General features: G+C 39.8%; 2 protein-coding genes across 49 annotated transcripts in view; one reads left to right on the forward strand and one right to left on the reverse strand.

Moving 5' to 3' along the window:
• Positions 1-21,273, forward strand: part of MADD (MAP kinase activating death domain) — a 156,920-nt gene that overhangs the window by 129,414 nt on the left and 6,233 nt on the right. For 46 of the 48 annotated variants that reach the window (XM_089521616.1, XM_089521610.1, XM_089521602.1 and 43 more), the window contains 2 exons: positions 191-237; positions 2,794-4,508. In XM_089521616.1, coding sequence (XP_089377742.1) covers positions 191-237; positions 2,794-2,901 — 155 coding nt within the window. In that variant the 3' untranslated portion in view covers positions 2,902-4,508. Of the gene's footprint in view, positions 1-190; positions 238-2,793; positions 4,509-21,273 lie in introns of those variants that run through there. The other 2 variants (XM_089521626.1, XM_089521601.1) reach the window with 2 other exon arrangements.
• MYBPC3 (myosin binding protein C3) overlaps positions 12,982-21,273 on the reverse strand; it is a 111,661-nt gene continuing 103,369 nt past the window's right edge. Inside the window, exons 29-34 of the mRNA XM_089523128.1 lie at positions 20,268-20,407; positions 19,408-19,567; positions 16,855-16,991; positions 15,437-15,623; positions 14,901-14,951; positions 12,982-13,965 (exon numbers count right to left, since the gene is read on the reverse strand). Of these exons, the coding sequence (XP_089379254.1) occupies positions 14,941-14,951; positions 15,437-15,623; positions 16,855-16,991; positions 19,408-19,567; positions 20,268-20,407 (635 nt within the window). The 3' untranslated portion in view covers positions 12,982-13,965; positions 14,901-14,940. The remainder of the gene's footprint in view (positions 13,966-14,900; positions 14,952-15,436; positions 15,624-16,854; positions 16,992-19,407; positions 19,568-20,267; positions 20,408-21,273) is intronic.

Consider the following 21,273-nt stretch of genomic DNA (forward strand, 5'->3'; position numbering starts at 1 on the left):
CTTACTATTGAATTTATTGAACCGTATTATTCTAACTTAGAAAGGAAATAGGATTAGTATTGTTCCTTTTTCCTGCAGCTGTTTGTACATTTCCCTTACCCTCAACTTTGGGAATATTGTGCTGTTGCTCTCATTTTTTTCCTCTCGTTTTTTGAACTCTCTGTTTTGTCTCTTGCCCGTCCGGTTTTAGTTCCTGAAACTAAAGAAGTGGTGAGCCACAAGTACAAGACACCAATGGTGAGTCATCTACTTTATTATCTTGTTATTTTATTCTCATATCCAGCACTGTGGGATATGAACATTCAGATAGCTGTCATTTTGCTAATTTTTAAAAAGTGAGCTTGTCATCTACTCTACCATTCAGTGGAAGATTCTGGAGAAATATCCTAATGATTAGTTTCAGCAAGAAGGAAATAGAAATATTAGAGCTAAAACAATACACAGGGATTTGAGAAAAGATCTTAACACTGGTGGCCTTTTTATTTTTGTTTTGGTCTCTGGGAAGAAAATGGGCTTGTAGAGAAGCAATTTATATACGAGAAAGAAAGACAAACAAAATGTGACAGTTTATGTTTTATTAGACTGTTTTGTGTAAAGGATAAATTAAGTAATAGGAGTGTATCACACTGGAGGAATTTCTCTTAATTTTGAATGAAAAGAAAGTGGGGCCAGAACGCATTCACATGAATTCACTAGTTCAGCGAATTTATGTGAATTCGAATTGCATTCAAACTGACTTCCCATTGCCCGGAAATAGCTTGCCATTTCCCGAAATTGCATGCGATCACCTCTCACACAGTAACGTAAAACCCCATGATTGCGTACAGACTGACTTCCCATTGCACAAAATTGCTTGTGGTAATCTATCACGCAATAACATTAAACCCCATGATTGAGTTCAGATTCCTATTGGATTATACTTTCAATTTCCCTTGTCTGATAACGTCCATAGTCAACCCCTAGAAAATGGGGCTCCTTAATTTGATTGTCACAGCAGTACACATGGCAGAAATAATCCAGTCTGAGACAGCGTTAACTGCCCTGGCTCAGTGCTAGGGAATCCTGGGAATCGTAGTTTATTGTGGCATCAGAGCTCTCTGCCAGAGAGGGCTAAGTGTCTCACAAAATTACAGTTTCCAGAATTCCCTAGCATGGAGCCAGGGCAGTTAAAGTGGTCTCAAACTGGATTATTTCTGCAGTGTGTTTTGGACCTATGATTGAAAGCTTACTTTTGGATTCCATTTTTCAAAAATTAGAAAGCTTAGTTTATCATTTTGTTTTTCAGAAATTAAGAAGTCCTGAGCTTTCATCTAATAAAATATGTGGGGATACTTAATTCCATTTTCTAGAACTTACCTTTTACAACCCTAAAGACAATTACACTGGCATAATATCAACAGAAGTATAACGCTTTTAATAATTCTCACTTCAGGTTGTCATTTTATTTTATTTATTTTATTAAAATATTTTAACATACTATATCATAGGATCTCAGGACAGCTTAAAATAAAATCAGTTAAACATTTTTAAAAAAATGAAAATAATTTAAATACATTAAAAGCATATTAACAAATCAAAACAGCACCATTGAATTAAGCTAAAAATAAAAAATAGAATCCTCAAGCATAGTATATTAAAGCAGATGATTTAATAGTTTTGAAATTGTTTAGTTTAAAGATAGTATACAGATTGCATATAAAAGGTAAATAGGTAACAAAGCTTAACAGTTATCTAACATTTAGATTCTTATCAAGAATAGGAATTATATCTCCACCTGCAATTTTGATTTTATGTATACTCATAATACTATATATTACATTTATGTAATATATACTTTAAACACTGAATCTCTATATCTTCTAATGCTGAGTTACTTAATCATATCAAATATTTCTCTGTATGGAGGTCAACTAGGGAGGTTGGATAAAATGGCTAAAGCTCTTGCTTAAACTACATTTTGTTTGTGAACACACCACTTTAAGCTTTAGACATGTGTAATATAGAAAGATATATTGACAGGCCCCTCAGGTGTAGTGCAAGCCCACCATCCACCTAGTTCTGCAATGGGATGCTCTTTCAGCAATCAGTTTTTCCTTCCTCCCATGCTTCAGGCAGGTTACTTCCTCCCATGTCTCTGAAGCGTTAAAACCAGTCTTCTGCAACTTGGTATCCTCCAGACGTTTTGGACTATAAATCTCATTGGTTTGAAACATCAGGGGCAGTTGTTAGGGACTAAGAGCATTGCAATCTAAAACACATGGAGTGCACCAGGTTGAAAAGGGCCGATTTAAACATTCATTCGTTGTTTGATTTTTTCTTTCTTTCTCTCCATAATAGGCAGATGCTGGAGCTCTACTTTGGCATAAATAGGTAGTTTTCTTCTGCAGCCCCAGTAAAACACTTCCAAATTTAGTAATTTCTCCTATCCCAAAAGTTGGTCAGTTTCATCCATGTGCAAATTCAGTATTTTTAAAGTTCACCTTTGGAGAATAAAGGCATCTTTGGATTCAGTGCTTATAAAGGCATTTCCACATTGACTGCACTGGTGCAGAAATGTTACATTGTTCCTAGTCTTGATTTGATCTTCAAGTGTTACAAGTTCCCCATCATTATTAGTGGTGGAGACTAAGGAGTTACTCACACAAAAGCTTTAAATGTCATCCATCAGAACTTTCTATAATTTACCTAGAGATGAAGGATCTTTAAGATGTGCAATAAATCTGGTTCTGCCTGTGCCATCTACAAAGATAGATTACTCAATGTCTCATAGTCTCACTTTCTGATGTATCCTAGGCCCATGAGATCTGCTACTCCGTGTTGTGTCTCTTCTCCTATGTGGCTGCAGTTCGTGGGAAAGAAGCAGAGAGCAAAATCAAACCACCTCGTCCAGTGTCCAGCTGATCAAGGTCACTGATGGGAAATGTGTTGACGTGTAATACTCCAGTTTATGTTGCTCTTACAGGAGATCTTCTAACCATCTCTAATGCAAATTTTTTTGTTTATATGACCCTGCAAGTCCCTTTGACAAAAATCAGACTTGCTGTTTAGTCATGTGCTGAAGCTGTTTTCTCTAGCATTTCTGAACATAGGTTTTCCTTCTACAGTGAATGATCTACTCCTGCCAGTCTTGGAATTAGCTTTCTTAGCTAATTAGTTCACAGTGAGGCTCAGTTATTTTTATTTTGAGTGGTTACCATTCTTACTTGTAATCTATTTATAGACTCAAGTCTCTGTGTTCAGATTTTGTATTATGCCTACAGTGGTATCCACTCAATCTTGCCTGGATCACTTATTGTTGCTGCTGTTGAAGTGCTATGCTCTTCATTATTTTGTTCTTTGCTCTCCATACTTATGCTTGTCAACTTGGAATTCCTGCCACATGACCTTTCTCTGTTCTTGAGCACCTCCTTCTACAGAAAGGCATGGGTTTTTCTGAGAATGGAAACAAAACTACACATCAGTCATTGTATCTTCAGAGGAATAGCTAGAAACCATGATGGCAGAAGGGATTAATTTGGCAAGCCTCTTAAGACTGGTTTGCATGTACTGTACATAGATAGTCTTTTGATTGGGAAGTACCATTCTGCTAACATTCCAGTAGTTCATCTCACTAGTATGTGCTCAAAGTGATAGATTCAATTCTTCATGGTAAGTGTGCAGAATTCAGTGAGGTAAGGGAAAAGGCTTTAAAGAGACTTTAAAAAGAAGAATAAATTAAAAAGGAAGGGAAAACTCATCAAAACAGAGACAGTGCTATCAGTTGAAAAATGATATATTTATCTAAAGCACAATATGGTCTGTCATATGTTTTTGGAAACACATAAGGTTATGAAAATAATTATGAGCAATTAAAAGTTTGTCAGTAGTACTGTATATCCTTGTTCCAAGTCTCCTTTTAGTCACTGCTTCTGTCTAAACTATACATCAGGGAGCAGAATCATGCAGCCCTTCTGATGATGGTGGATTACAACTCCCAGCATTTCTCGCCATTGACTGTGCTGGCTAGGGCTTCTGGGAGTTGCAGTTTATCAACATCTCAAAGGCCATGTGAGACCCACCCTTGTCATATATGTATATCAAAGAATTTTTGCAAAAACCGTGCTACTGTGTTATGAAGCCTTCCGCCCAGGTAAGGTATCCAGTTGACATTCTGTTTTTAAGTATGTTAAAAATGAATGTCTGGGATATTTCTTCTTTTTCATGGACTGTACTGGACTCTAATGCAAAAATATACCAGGGTACTTGGAGGATCTACAGTATGTAATAAACTCTAGAAAATATGAGACTGCTCTAGCTCTTGTTGGAGTATTAGAAGAATTAACAAAGTTTTTGACAACATGACTTCTGAAGTAAAAGAGTTTACTCCATGCAGCTCTGTTTGTGCATTTGTTGAATAGACTGTACTATGTAATAGTTGGGAGGAAAGATGTAAATATTTCAGTACCACATCTATTTATAGAAAAGTGTACAGTTGTCTGGATGTGAAAAATAAACTACCATTAAATCACTACCGGCTCTTTTGATTTGAACCGTATTAGTCTTACTTGGAATATGGATGACTAAATTTCAGATAAATATGTGATAATGGAGGTAAGTTGTAATATAAAATAATCTTGTTGCTTTGGGGTATTATCCAAGCTGACAAATACACTATACATGCACAAAATGCATGCTAAGTATTTGAATAATTCTGTGTTTGTATTCATTTAAAATGTGTGACACCTGTGGAGCAGGGAGAGACCATTCTTTTGAGATTTGGTCCCCCTGACCAGGTGTCGTGCCTCACACTTTTTTGGGTTTGAATATGTTTATCTGAATGTGGACAGCTAGACAGATTAAGGATTCTGCTGGTGTATTGTCCACTCTGCTGCTGAGCACCCTGAGCTAGCATGGGTAGTCCAGGTGTCAGAGTGCCCTTGGCTTGTGGACAGTCTATTCACACTGAGATTGCCCTGTTTGGAGTGGCTCAGGACTTTATGTCTGCCATGACAACCCAAGTGTATCTGGCCTTATCTCTAGTGTTGGGCACACTCTGGATTTTGTTTTCTGTACTGGCTGAAATTGTGGTGATCTGGGTGTGGAGAAACTATATGTATTTTCCCATTGTCATGAACAGATTGCTACTGAAAGAGCTTTAGAATTGCTGGGACTCAGAGAACCTCTTTAGAGTACATCTCCATACCCGGATTAGGGGCCCCAGCGAGTACCTCCGTCTTATCTGGATTCAGTTTCAGTCTCTCTTTCCTCATCCAGTCCATTACCGCCAAAAGACAATCATTCAGAGTAGAGATGCCATCCTTAATCAGTGCTGTAGTCGGAAGCATGGAGAGATATATCTGAGTGTCATCAGTATACTGATAACACCCCACCCCATGTCTTTGGAGGAACCTTCCCAACTGCTTCATGTATATGTTAAATAGCATTGAGGTGTGCCAGATTTACAGTCCCTTTTAGAGGAGCAGCTGTCCCCTAGTATCACCATCTGTAATCTGCCAGAGAGATAAGTGTCCTGGACTGCGGCCAGCACACACACAAACCAACACTCATAGTAATGGCTCAGCAAGAAAGCTGTCTAGGAGCTGGGAAACAGTCTACAGACCTTTCTATTAGTCCGAGAGAAGCAAGCCACAAACAAAGCCAAGGTCAGGATACCAGAGTTCACAGAAGTCAGTTCAGTCCAAGGTCAGGGCAGCCAGAAGGTAGCAATAGTCCAGTTCGTTCGAAAGTCATAGGTTCAAAACAGACAAGGGTTCAGGAAACAAGGAGCCAGTGCTGACAGCAATCACAAAGAAGGATTCTGCAATAATTGCTGGCAAAGGGTCGGCGTTCTCCAGCTGCTTAAATGAGAGACGCCCTCCCTTGTGCCAGCTGTGGCTTATCAGCAGCTTGCCTCTCTGCAAGCTTCCTGGATCGACGCATGCAGGAATTCTCAGCTCTTCTCTGCCTAAAGGAAGGAACCTCCATGCTTGGTTCTTCCACAGAATCACCACTAAGCCTCAGGAGGGATCCCCACAGAGCTAGGACCTGGCTGAGCTTCAAACCCTGGGGCTGGGAGATCAGGCCTGGGGTCTGGCAGGGCAGGACTAGGACCTGGTATAGCCTCCATCTCCTCTTGCACTTGAGGAGCCACAGCCTCCTCCGAGTCCTCTGAGTCCTGCTCTTGGCTGGCCATGACATTAGGATTGAAGTCACTGCAATGCAGTACCGCCGACTCCCAACTCTCCCAGGCGTTCCAGAAGGATATCATGGTCAATGGTACTGAAAGCCGCTGATAGGTCCAGAAATACCAACAGGGTCACACTTCCCCTGTCGATACCCAGACGAAGATCATCCACTACGGCGACCATAGCAGTCTCAACTCCATATCCTGCCCTAAAGCCGTTTTGAAATGGATCCAGATCATCTGTTTCATCCAAGACTACTTGGAGTTGAAGAGCAACAGCCCTCTCAATCACTTTACTCAAAAATGGAAGATGTGAGACTGGCCTATAATTATTCATGTCTAAGGGATCTAGGGAAGGTTTTTTTAGAAGTGGCTACCGCTTCCTTTAGACAGGATGGAAGCTGTCCCTCCCTAAGAGATGCATTAATAATGTATCTCAGATGAGTCATTATAGTATCTCTTCCTTGGACAACCAGCCATGAAAGGCAAGGATCAAGAGGGCAAGTTGTCTTTTTCACACTACCAAGGAGCTTGTCCACGTCCTCAGTACTCAGACTCAAACTGGTCCAGTATAATCTTATTCACGGAGTTGCTGGGCACCTCATCCATCTCTTCTGTTATAATACTTTTACGCGGCTTTCAGCTCATGCTGAAAGCTGCACGACGGAACTAGAATGGCATGTGCCACATGCACGAGCCCCATTATTTTCAATGGTGCTCAAGCATATGCAGTATTTGCTTTATGCGGGGGGGGGGGGGGTTGGATCATTTAACACCTCACAGTGGGCTATTATAGGATCTAATAATGGGTTCTGGGAGGCAGGTATCAGAGTTAGATCCCTTACCACCCTGAATAGCTCTGCTGGATGAGAATTCACAGACGCAATGCGTGCAGAATAGAAAGATTTCTTTGCTGAACATATTGCCACTCCATAGGAATAAAGAAATTCCTTATAGTGTGTCTTGTCAATTAAGAGTTGAGTTTTCTGCTAGTAGCGCTCAAGTCATTGTCCAACCTTCTTCATATTTCTAAGATCTTTCGTATACCGAGGGTTACAATCGGAAGTGGGCTGGAAAGGTCGCTTGGGAAAGATTGTGTCAATGGCCCTGGTGGGATCACAATTCCAGGTATTAACCAAGGCCTTGACAGAGTCACCGGCATTACCAACCATTAAACCCTCTAGGGCTTTCTGGAACCCTACAGGTTCCATCAGCCTTCGTGGGTGGACCATTCTAATGTGTCCTCCACCACCGATGGGGTGCACAGTAGCTTTAAGTCCAACCTTTAACAGGAAATGATCCGTCCATGACAATGTGGTATATTAATTACCTCTGCCCACAGTTGTACCTGTTCCATACTGAAGGCTACATCGAGGGTATGATCTACACAATGTGTAGGCCCAGAGACTAATTGGGATAGGCCCATGTTTGTCATCAATACCATGAACTCATGAGCTGCACCTGTTAGGTTTGTCAAACTGGACTCGAATGGGATATTGATCCCGCCCAGAACTAAAAGCCTTGGCGACTTCAGTACCAATTCTGAGACCAGTTGTGTCAGCTCAGCTAGGGAGTCTGTTAGACAATGGGGTGGATGGTATACCAACAGAATCCCCAGGCTATCCTTTGTCTTCAGGCTCAGGTAAATACACTCGAGGTGATCTGTTTACCAGACATGTATCCTGGTCAACATAAGATTATCTTTACGGACTAAGGCCACTCCACCCCCTCGCCCACTTCCCCTTACCTACTCAGTAACAGGTTGGATCTAAATCAATATTAATTTGCATTATGCAGATGTATTTAGTCCCTGTTTAGAGCACCTTTTTTCCTTCCTTTTAGTGGTAGGAACAGCAACTATACTGTAGCTCTTAATATTGCAGTAGGCAAAACTGATTCTAAATGTCACACTGAATCAATGTTATAGTTGTCAGTAGGCTGAGGTACTTTGAATATATAAACCTTTAATTTGATTTAATTTTGACTCTCCTAATAACAACCAGGTTATATATATTTAACCAAAGCTAGAATGAACATGTAATGCATAATAATTTGTCTCAACCCCACCTCCACCCCTTGATAATTCTGTTATATTCACTTTGAAGCAGGATATCCATTAAAAAAAACACAGTACAAAACAATTATAATACATGCCCTGGAGATTGTGAAGATCAGGATGCCTTTGATCATAATTTAGAAAGGAAAGGTACTTTTAATTCAATCCAGTTCTCTAACCTGCTAGATTTTCTGACTTTTAACAAAAATTAATCAGCAGCTAAATTTTATTTCTTGGACACTAGTCGTCCCTGTTCTCCTTTATGCCTCAGTGAAGTACATTATTTTAGCTAAGGTTTGGTTGTTTTTCTGGTTGGTTATCTTAAGTGATTGGATATTTTTGGATACCGTTGTTATTCTCTTTGCTTATTGCCAAACGTTTGGTGGCATACCCCTCAGGACTGGGGATAACAGAGGGTTCCCACAATAGTTCTCTTTTAACCATTTTAGGCTGTGACATGTTTGTTAAACTGTGTAGTCTTCACAAGTTAAGGGCCCTTTATTGGACTGCTTTGTTGTCTCAAAATAGCTGCCTGTCTTTTGAAATGCACTTCAAAGATATCAGCGAGGCTAAAATGCATCTGTGTTCTCCACTTAAAATTAGCTAGACTGTAATCTTGAAGCCATGTTGGTGTTGCACAGCAAAAATCACTGAGCAAGTGAGATGATACTTCTTGTTAGGAGCAACTTGTATTCCAGATGGAGTATATGTTAGTTCAGAACAAAACTTTTTCTGAGGCTCTAACGGCAAGAAATGTTAAAGTGGAAAAAGGATGGAGTACATATACTTTGGTGCCTGGACAAAGCCACAGATTGACTGTTATTATTTTGATCCTTTTCTTTTTATTCTTAAGATAGGAGAAAGAAGTTTTGGAAGATTTTTTGCAATGTGGTGATCCTAAAGCATGTTTTTGTGTGAAAGAAAACAATTAATGTGAGTCCTGAAAACTGCTTGAAAGGTACTAGTATTAATGCCCCCCCCCCCCAAAAAAAAAAAAAACATAACAGACTTATGTTATTGAGTTGTTGAATGACCTTTGTCTTAGCATCATTTTGGCCTATTTTGAAATCTGGATCTTATTTAAAAATGGCAAACCTCTTGGCCTAGGAACGTGATTCATATTAGGTATAAACAAAAAAGTCTGAAGGATTCAAAGCACTTGTGTTCTTGCACTTGTTAGGTGGAAGAGATCTGAAAATTTGATCCAACCAGGCTGAAAATTTGGTCCGAAAGATAAGGCTGTGTTCTATACTTGCAATCACTTTTGGTGTGTGAGGTGGCTGATAGCCCACTCCAATCCTTTTTACTCTGAATAGTATTGGTATTGGACAGAAATTTGGAGTCCTGGCTTGGTTGTATTTTTTCTTTTCTCCCCCCCCCCCCCCCCCTTTTGTTCTGTTGATGGAGAGAATATTAGATTCCTCCTGTCACCTGAAATTTCTTTTCCTTTCTTCTTCTGAACATTTGATTCCTACTTGTAGTCAGCGAATGTGTGGCCTATGTCTACGCATGATGAAGCAATGGAATGTTTCCCTTCTGCAGTCATTCAAGTTTCAGTTAGCTGTTGATTGATACTGGACATTATTTGTCTTTGGTACTGTACATCTTAACTGATAGCCAGAGTGGTATAATGGTTTGCATGTTAAACTACAACTCTGGAGACCAGACATGGGTGACTTTGGGCAAGTCACACTCTCTTAGCCTCAGAGGAAGGCAACAAATCTTGCCAAGAAATTGGGTTGCCATAAATTGGAAGCAATGTGAAGGCACACAACAACTTTTTTAAAAATGGAAAAAAATGTTCCTCTGCATAGCTGGGAAAAGGAATGTTCTTTCATATTGTTAGTTCAAATTCTTTCAAAAATAAAACATTATTATTGTTCAGGTATGGATTTCATGACAGAGAAAATGATCATAATGAAATGTGGTAGTATTTTTTTCTGTCTCAGAAGCGAAAAGAGTCTGAAGAAAAGGATAAATCAAGCTGGGCTAGTTTCAGAAGCATCTATTTTTCCCTTTTCTTGAACTTATATATTTACACTTTTAGTGCTTGGACTAATATACAGTGGGCCCTTCTCTTATGCGGGGGATCTGTTCCAGACCCCCCCCCCCCCATGTAAGACAAAAAACGCGTAAGCTCAAGCCCCATAAGAAGTAATGGGGCTCATGCCTGTGGCGTGCCCCATTACTCTTTCCGGGGCGCGGGAGGCTTTTTTCTGGCGCTGCTTCCAGGGTATGCTGGAAGCCGCGTATGGCGTGCCCATGTATGACACGGGTGCACTGTACCTAGATTTGGAAGAACACACCATTGCTGTTATTGCCTGAGAAGTTCACTCATAAATGGCACAGACTGTAAAGTTATGGCAAATCTGCAACCAAAAGGCTAATACATTCCTCTAGAAATTTCTTAAAGTTATATTTTATCAGTTCTAAGAAAACATTTTTATACTTTAGGTCAGATGTCCGATGGTTTTCACAGGTTTCACTTACAAACACAACACTTGTTGTTAATTTCAGTTTGGTACAACAGCTTCCCTGTACAGACATGGGAATGCTTTGAATTGGATTTCCTGCATGGCAGGGGTTTGGACTGGATGGCCCCTGTGGTCTCTTCCAACTCTACGATTCTATGATTCTATGACATATCAAGAGTCACCATGTAAGGAAGTGTTAACCAAGGGCTATTTCTCCTCTCTGCATAAACAGAGCTAAAATCGGAACAGGAATTGGCTGAGATGCAGAACAATTGCCTTATCACTATGTTCTGGCCACAGCAAAATGGTATGTTAAGCGTTGAGCCCAGAAAAACCTCTTGAGTCCTGTTGAGATTGGCTTTCTCTATGTCAACGTTATTGCAGGTGCTGCTGACACCAGTCAAAGAAGAGGAAAGAAATAAACCTAGGTTTCTCACAGTTTCTTTGAATTAGTCAACATATTTGTATACCTACATTATTGTGTGAATATAAGAAGGAGCTGTCTGATGATGGGTTTTCTGTCCTTTTCCATTTTGCATTGCCTCACTCTTTCCACTGAATAATATCTACATCTCATGAGCTGATTCATATAAGCCTCAAAGGTCTTTCTTGGATATGACCATTTTTGAACTGAGGCCACTGGTTTGTTGGTCTATTTGTTTACTTTTTCCAATGGTTGTGATCTACTACTCAGCAACATTTGCCTGTCAAATGGTTTTCTGCTCTCTGATTTTTGTATCTCCTTGTTTTAACTTTTGCTGGTTACATTGGCTGCTGCATGGTTCGATTTGTTTGTTATGGTTTCATTTATATTGTAAGTTACACTGAGAATCCTTGAGGACTGAAGACCAAGACAACACATTTTATAAATGTTCCTCTTTGAGAAAGAAACAGGATTACATTTCATAAGCAATATTTGTCTTTTTCTTTTTCTTTGTAGGTTTGCATACAATTTGAATTTTGCTTGTTAAACTATAACAACATTGAATAAAATGTTTCTTTTAGCATCTACAAAAGGATTCCTTTTAAGGTCTTACAGTTTTATATATTATATATATGAAATTGGTTAAGACTGTCCGTACACTGATAATGAAGGGCTATGTGTATTTACTTGTAGGTAAGCCCCAGTATGCTCAAAGGGGCTTACTTCCTAAAAAGTGTGTTCAGAATTAAAATCTTATATTTTCCTTGAAAGGGTATAGTTTACTGTGCTTGAGAGTAAAACCATAAGGGATGGGCAAAATGTAGTTGTCCAGATGTTACAACTAATACTATTCATCACCACTGCCTATGTTGTCTAGGGTTACTGGAATTTGAAGTTAAAAAAAAATCAATGGGGCCACATGCTACTCACTGGCCTAAATCCATTTGCTGCTGTCAACTGTAACCCATTGGCACCATTACTGAATGTAAGTTGACCCTTATGTAACATCTGTTGGTGAAATGGCTCCAACTCTTGGAATTGTCAAATGGATTTAAGATTTATCTGTGTACATATCTATGCCATGATCACTTCTCATTTTAATATTGTCTGTCAGTATTTTAGGGTGAGAAAAACAGATTAATGATTATTGCTTTGTCTTTATTATATCTATTTATTTTAAATAAAATACAATAAAGGCATGTAAATCAGAACTGTTTTATTTTTCTCATTGTAAGACACTGAGAAATTGACAATTTCTGAGGAATACTTGTCAACCAGACAATTGCTAAATGAAGAGGTTACTATGTCTTAGGGGTTTAAACAGACCTTTCTAGGCCTAAATCCAGATGACAATCTCAACTAGTCATAATTGCTCAGGTTGCTTACCTTTTGGCAGGGCAACTTTACTGTGTTCTTCACCACCACTAAATATGTCTACTTTGGAGTGTTAAGGTGTCCCATGTGCCATTCAGCAGGGCAGCTGTTCTTAGTGCTAATTAGCTAGGCAGATGGGAAGGAGGAAGTACAGTAGGATCAAAGCATACAGGGATGGGAGGTTTAAACCTGACTGCCAAGTGCTGAGATCAGATTAGGGTCTCCATGCAGCCACAGGATAATTCATCTGCCACAGCCACCACCTGCAACAAGGCTGCCCACCTGAATATATGTCATACAAAGTACAGATCAACTCTTGCACATTCTTCTTTCAGGATATGGACTTTGAATTCCTTTCTGTTATTTACTTCTGAGTTCTACTTTCTTCTTCTATATTACATATATTGAACCCCATCCAAAACACATACTCCTTACAAATCTTTGACATTGGAAAGAGTTCCAGAATAAAACAAAAGACTTTTAAGGAGAGTGACAGTGGTATGAATTTTATTTAACTACAGTCAAGCTATAACATTTAACTCAATAGCTATTGTTTGGAAAACCTGACATATACTTTGGAGATTTTCTAGCATTATTAATATTGTTTGCTCAGTGTGTTAACTATACTTTCCAGAGTACAACATTTTGAGTGTCAGAAGGGGTACCTTTCCTCCCCACCCCCTGAATGCCTGATGCTCACATATAATAATTGAATCCTTTATAGAAGAAGGAGGAGAAAAACCCAAAACAAATTGGAAAGCAGTAGATGGATAATTAGCAAGAATAACTTTTCAGTTCACCATATGAACTGAACTGCTCAAAATAGGATTGTGAGTGGTAAAGGTGTGATCACTTAACCATGCAATTTCGTATATGTTTAATCAGAAGTAAACCCTACCAAACATAGTGAAGTTTTCTCCCAGGAATATATATACAGAATGCATCCTTAGCAATTCCATGCACATTTATTCCAAAGTAAGCCCTACTTCATTCAATGAAACCTACTCCCTAATAACTGTGTCTAGAATTAACTATTTAATCTTTTACTTTACATATTATATGCAGCATCTTGGAGAATGTTGATGCTCCTGGTATCATGGTGATGAACTAATGATTTTACTAGAGGAGTGCCTCCCTGCAGTTCACCCACTCCTAAAAACGATACACTATGTTTTGTCCATAAGAGCATCAGCCTGAATTCTTAACTGTATGCAAAAAAAGAAAAGAAAAAAGTATGTCATCCATTGGGAGGAAAGCTTGAACCAGGTGTGGTCTAGATCAAGGTCTCTGTGAAAGGAAGTTTTTAGGGGTGGGGTGGATTTTTTAAATATATAAAGTGGGGGTTATTTCGCAAGATTATAATCCACAGTCTATACTTTAAAATATCCCTTTAAAAGGCAGTCAGGGACTTAATTTAACCATGTGTATCATTTCTCCATTTTCTTTTGCGTTTCAGTTATGATTTCATGATGATCTGGAAGACAAATGACAGAGTCACAGTGTTAGTGTGTCACAAGCAAGTATGCTGGCTGTTTCACTAATTGTGTAATGAATACAGCAAATAGTTAATTTTTCCAACGTGAAAGCCATATTTTAATGCAGCTAACAAGCAAATGGGTGGAATGCCAATTTGGAAGAAAAGATGGGGCAAGAGGCTCAATTGCTTCTCACATTGACATTGTTTCCCTCATAATGTCAAAACTTAAAAGCCCAAGACAAACCAAATAAAGTGGTAGGAGAGGGCTGTGCCATTTCATACGGCAGGTAGGGAATCCTCCTTCAAAAAGTCTTTACAGCTAGGATGCTAATTCCTTAAGGAGAAACGTTCACTCCAAGCACTGTTCCTACTGAAGGGATTTTCCACTTGGAGGGAAGTGTTCTTTCTCTTTTCCAAAAATGTAAACATTAAAAAAGTGGCACCCCACTGGCAATCTATGGGCTTGAGCAGACAGGCCAAAATAAAGCTGCTTTGGCTCACTTTGGAGGTATGCTGTTTAAATGATGCATGCGTCCTAAGAGGCCAGAAGCCATGCCAAAGCCACACTCCAGTCCTAAGGACCGGAACACAGCTTTGGCACAGCTTTGGACCTCTTAAGATGCATGTGTCATTTAAACAGCACCCCTTCAAAGTGACCCAAAACAGCTTTATTTTGGCCTGTCTGTTGGGGACCTAAGTTAGTACACATTATTCTATCGCTTCATTCTACTAGGTCTCACTTTGGAGGGGGAGTCAACCTATGTCAGTGGCATAGACTGTGTTTCTGACACAAGAATTAAGCAGTGGTAGTTTGTGAGGGGCCAATCTTGTGCTGTCTTTGTTTTTGTCATTTCTAATCTTGTGTTATCTTTTCCCATCCATCTGCTTCAGAACCAACTGCTGTCTCATATTATTTCTGCAGAATTACTTGCCTCTGTACCTGGACTTGCTGACAATCGGTAGTTCAGAAGTCTACTGTGGCACTGTAGGAAGCAAAATATTTTAAAAGCAATGAGAAATATCAAGGAGATAATGCTGCAACATAATACAGTAATTTCATACTAACAATATTCACTACAGCATCCATGATCCTGAGGACTGTGTGCTGAATTTGAGCTTCTCAAAGAATATATGAGTTTGGCAGTTGCAAAAATGGGTTTAAGCAGGTGGCATGCTATATCACAGTCGCTGGCCAGCCATGCCATGCTTGTAATAAAGTATGTGAATTATTTCTTTCCTCTCTGCTACGTGACATACTGTGTCCTGACATCCACCCTTAGGCAACAGTGATTTTTTGATGTGTAAGAAGAAGTCTGTATGAATGGAATACTTCTGTTTGTGCAGATCAGATGTTAGTATCCATAAACAAAATGGTCCACCCTCATCCAAACTGGACATGGACACACAATGTTTTGCTTTTTGTTTTGTTTATAGAAAACAATTGGATTCATGGGATCTTTCTCCTTACCTCTAACATCCAGGCGGCACTCTATTTCAGCTTCACCACTTTCATTCATAGCTTTGCAGGTGTAAACACCTCCATCAAATGGGCTAGGCTTTCGAATTTCCAAAGTCAACACGCCGTGCTTACTGAACATGCGGTATTTGGGGTCTGCAGAAAGGTCCACTTTGTTTTTGTACCAGAAAATTTTGGGCTGAGTATATGAAAATAATAATGAAAAAGAAAAGGGTTAAGGAAGATGTGGGTCATCTCCAAGAAGTTGTAGCTAATTCCCATACTACCATACATTAAGAAATGTTGTTATAAAAAGTGAATGGCTTTACTAGCAGCACAGTTTTGAAAAGTCTAGTTTTGCGTGTTTAATCTCAACACCTTTTCCCTGAGGAATGTTTAAATGCCAAGACCTCTATCATCTAGTTGGCATGTTACACCACTCTCAAACAAAAGTGTGTGTGTATGTGGGGGGGGGAGTCTGTCTTTGCTCAAATTCTCCTCTTCCCATGTGCGTTTTCTTGATGTTCTCAGAGGTTACAGTACTTCCACGTTTGCTGTATTCACCCACATGCCACATGTCTGCTGATCCTGCAGTCCTTCCATTTCCTCCCAACATCCCCCCCCCCATCTCCCAGCAGTCATGCTCTCCTCCTTATCCAAACTATGCAAACCTCCTCCACCTCCTTGATCAAGCAGTACTTAGCCAAATTATTTTCTTAAGACTGCAACACTGTCTACTGGCTTCTCCACTAAGTAAGGACCTTTTCCCACTATACAATTATAGATAGCTCTGTGGTTCCACTTTAGGAGATTACTGTATGAGCTTGATTGCTGAGATAGACCTGGGATGTAACTTTCTTAAAGTGGATCTTATTCCATTCACCCATCGCTGGGCAGTATGCAGCTCATATGCAACCCAGGCATCTCTCGCAGCTTTTCAAGAATGGGATTTTCCCATTCTTGAAAACGTGTGACAAGCCAGGAGACACCCGGGTTATATAGGGGCTCCATACTGCCCAGCAATGGGTGAATGCAATAAGTTTTACCTTAAGAAAGTTACATCTTGATATATCCCAGCAGTGAAACTAATGCAATAATCTCCTTAGATGCCATGGCACCATCCTATGGAATCCTGGGGTTTGTGGTTTGGTGAGGTGCTAGAGTTTTCTGTCTGAGGTTTCTAAATGCCCTTCCTTAAACTGCCAACCCCAGAAATCACAGTGCTATAATAGTATAATTGTATAGCAGGGAAAGATCCCAGAAGTGAAATACCTATAAGCTTCTTCCTAGTATTGTAACAAGCCTATAATTTATTATATGTCTTACACAGCCTATTCAATTAGTAGGGGAAAAATGTCTATCTTAGAGGTCTGGTAGTTCCCTCTTTCCCCTTGCTTAGGACACACTGAGAAAATGGAGTTAGTGTATACCTTTGGGGTTCCTCTTACAGCACAGCTGAGTGTAGCATTATACCCAGCAACCACAGAACGATCGGAGAGAGGGTGAGTAAATTTCGGTGCTTCAGAGAAGTCATGCTCTTTGTACTTGGGTGGCTTGTAAACTGTGCCTATAGGATGAACAGGTAAGAAGTGTGCTTTGTTAATCTTATACAGTATATGGTTTTAAAGAACTAATTATCTGCTTAATATTGAAAGATTAAGAACTAGGATAGCAATAATGTTGGCATGCCTCATTGATAAATACAACCATCTTCTCTTCTGCCTATGCTTTGGTTTAAAATACACACATACAAACACACTATATACTATATAGTACACACACACACATACACACTGAATACTATATTCTTCTGTAAGGTATTCAGTAGTTGCCATTATTCATAAATAGCAAAAAGCCCAAGAAATTTCATGCATGGAAGAGATGCTGGAATGAAAGGAAACCCCAGCCCCTCTCTACTCCTTTTAGCCCACTCCACCTCTCTTTTCCTCCTTCTCTGGAAATACTTCTACTCTTTATCTTTTCTAACACAACAGTATTCCCTCTCCCCAGAGCTCCCCCTGACTCCTTCCCAACCTCATGCGTCATGGTGCTGGTTTTCATCCTGTTTATTTTTTCAACCGAGAGTGAAGTAGGGCCCTTTACATGTGGCAAAAGTCAAAAGCACTGAAGCCATTATGAAAAGAGCATGTCTAAGAGCTTTCACAGCCCCTGCTGACCTTGGCTATTTAAAACTGACCCTGTATTTGTCTTGGCCATGCTTGGTCATTCTACAACAAGGGTCAACAAGACATGGGCTGTTTATTCCTCCCAGTGTTTTTTATGGCCCTACACTGCCCTCCAACTTTAAAACTAGTACATGTGATTTGTTGGTTTAACAGAGGCATGCAGCCTCTAGTGAATTGTTTAGGTCCAAAAGCTCAAAATCCAGTTCTGTAAGCGAGAAAAACAACATCCAGACACTACCGCTGAGGTCGTGCCTGGCCTGCATAGAGTGTTAAAGCTCTGTGTTTGTGTCACTTACTCCTAGGCAGCTGCCAAGTTTTATGGGGCTGCTGCTAAGGTCACTAAAATGCCATGGAGGGGAGCTACTGAACAGTGGGCACTGTCTCTTGTCCCTGGTGCAATGTACTAGAGAGGCAGGCAGTGGAATGAATACCTCTTTCCTCTTCCTCTCTCACAAACTGCAGCAGGCACAAGAGGTAGTCCCCAATGCCAGGTAGCCTCTCTCCTTTCCCCTCCACCATAGCAGCAGGGCATAGCAGCCAAGGTTCTTGACAGGATGTAGGGTTTTAGAGATGTGCACCTGGCACCCCATCCAAACTGGACATGCACACACTGAAAGCCCATGCTTGATACTAAAAGGATGCTGAGGTCTGAGTTCTAATGTTGGTTGCTAGTGACACAGGAATGGATGAGCTGCAATGATTCCTTGGGGAGACATTAGTGACTGGATCTGTCAAAGTCAGTCACCCCTGTGCTGAAGTGTAGAATGCTTGATACTGAAGTATGCCTATTTTATGTGCACCTGGCTGTGTTCCTATGAGTAGATACTGTAGGATGAATCATCTTCCTATACCTCCCTGTGCATCCAGCTTCAGGAACACAGCTGGATGCTGCCTGGCTGTCCCTATCTTCTAGTGGCCTCTAAATGGCATCCTAGCTGCAAAACAGTAAGTGAAGAGCACAGGAGGTGGGGAGGGAGTGGGCCTACACCTGGAGAAGATTTATGCTCTACTAGTGCAATCCAGAATCTTCCAGTATGCAGTGGGCCCTCATCTGCTGGGTTTGGCTGGTAGAGCATAAATCCATGGATGTTCAGGTCCCATTAAATACAATGGCATAGTAAAATTGTGTCCTTTGTATAAAATGGCAAAATCAAGGCTTCCTTTTTGGAATTTATATATTTTAAAAATATTTTCAAGCCATGGATACTTGAATCTGTGGATAAAAAAAATCTGTGCATACAGAGGGCCGTATTGATTTCACTGATAGAACACAGAGGAAGATCCCTTCAGAAGACTTTAATACTCAGGGAAGTGCCTATGGGTAGAAGCAAGTCCTTTAAGCTCGTCCTGAAGCCATTTAGAACTTTGAATGTAAATTGAGATTATAGCCACACTGACACAGTACACTGGCTTCCCCACACTAGTATAGATTGTGGTGGAAAGGAAAAGGCTGCAAGGGTAGTTGCTGTGAAAGAAATATGGCATCAGAGGCTGCTTGGGAGATTTTGTTTGCTTTTCCCCACCACCACTTTGCAACGCTAGAAAAAGTATAACTGCTAGCAAGTTCTGGCCTAGGAGCTTTGTGCATTACCATAAAATATCAACTCTCTGACATACAGCTTTTTTGTTTATAGTCACAGACAAAATTAATGTTAAATATACCAATGTTTGGGATGTATTTTAATCTATATTGATTTTAATATTTTGTAAGCCCCCTTGAATCCCAGTATTGTGCAAAAGGTGGCATATAAATGAATAAAATCAGCATCAGCACCAGAACCATTACCTCTTCATTACCTGTTTTCTTAATATAAGCAGAATTTTTGGTGGTTCCAGCATTTTCACTCAATCCGCAATTATTTTCACTGAAGATCCGGAAATAATATTCATTTCCCATGATCAACTCTGACACTACACAATTGGTGCGCCGATAATGATCAAAAACAGTATACCATTCCTGAAATTAGATAAGCCACCCTCAGAAAATTGGGAGATCTTACAAAGGTCACACACAATGATATCCTTAATTTGGAACACTATGCAGAATGCAGAAAGGTGTTGATTGATACAAGCATGGGAAGTACTGTCCAGGCCAATGGGAGCAATCTAGGAAAAGTTTCTTATTACAGAGATGGGCTGAGAAGCTAGATTTGTTCCTATTTAGCTTTTAGTAATAATCCTTCTTACAACACAGGTGGGCGATGGTGATCATTTAAGTGGTTTTGGATTACATCTCCCACAATTGCTCACCATTAGTTATGTTGACTAAAATAGAAAATGCAAGCCAAAAGCTACTGCACTGTCACAGTTTACCATCCCTACGTTAGTGGCATATTGGTTGCTATGATACATTTTAAAATATATATTTCTATTTTCTGAGGAAGTGCAGAAGAATCCCTGTCAGATATAATAAATAAGAGGGGGATAGCTTCTCACATGTTCTATTTGTGATATCATTGTCATAAAAGACTTTCACAGATAAATACTCCAGGTGCAACATCTAATTTATTCTCTTTTTGTATATTCTATGAACCCTCAAACAAAGCACAAGTTGTAAATTATAAAGTTATGGAAAACCCTAATTTTCTTGCATACATGATGTTACACCTTAGAAGTCTAATTTTGCCATCAATGCTCAATCAGTCCGTTACCCTTACCATTGTTTTCTTATCTGCCTTTTGGACTGTGTATCCCGTGATCTGAGCATTGCCATCATCCTGTGGTGGTTTCCATTCCAGTGCAACATTGAATCCCCACACATCCACAATCTTTACATTCTGAGGAGGACCAGGTCTATCTATAGAAAGAAACCAGTCATTCAAAACCACTGGGCACTATTGAGATTCACCACTCATTATCTTTGGCAGGGTTGTGCATGCCACACTTTTCCCATTTCTGATTTTAATTATGGTCAGATGTCTATCTAATAATTTTTAGTTTGCTTTTTCAGCTAATAGAAATGCTCAAAGCATCTGTTGAAACTTTCAAACTCTAGAAATCAGTTTGCCAGGGGTGGTTTAGATCAGCAGCAGAGGACAGAAACAGGAGCTGTACAGAAGAACTTTAGTGGAAGCACAAAGAATGAATCACAAAGATTAGTAATTGTATTTATTATAAGTTTGAGTCAGACTCACAAATCCCCAAGCCTCAGTTTCTACATTTTTGTAGAACTCAGATTTTTATTTTTATTTTTTTGCACAAATGAATTTTTCACTGAAAAGTTTCAAAATGTGAAAAATCATTACGGAATGCACAAAAATTCCCACATTGTTGTCCAGCAAGGATAAAACTTTTGAAATGATTCATTCTTTTCTGTGAGAATCAACTAAGCAAAGATTTAGATCTCTACCTGTATGTCCCAGATGGGTTGTGCTACAACTTCTGACAGCCTCGTCCAGAGAATCGCATGGATATTTAAATCAGTTTACCTCAATCTGGTTTAAGGGTTAAATTCGGGGTGGCATCCTGATGATATCACAAGGTTTTTGGCTCTAATTTTGCCACCCAAATACATTCCCGGCCCCTCCCTGCTCTTTTCAGATCCAGAGGATTTCCTGCTTGAGAAAATGGCCACTGGAGCCCTCCTGGAAGCAGGGATGGGCCTGGGATGTATTCAGGTGGCAAAAGTGGAGCTAAAACCTTGTGATAATATCAGGATGCCAC

Source organism: Sceloporus occidentalis, unplaced genomic scaffold (genome assembly GCF_023333645.1).
Source record: "Sceloporus occidentalis isolate IW3139 unplaced genomic scaffold, rSceOcc1.0.p SCAF_4, whole genome shotgun sequence".
Taxonomy (NCBI): domain Eukaryota; kingdom Metazoa; phylum Chordata; class Lepidosauria; order Squamata; family Phrynosomatidae; genus Sceloporus; species Sceloporus occidentalis.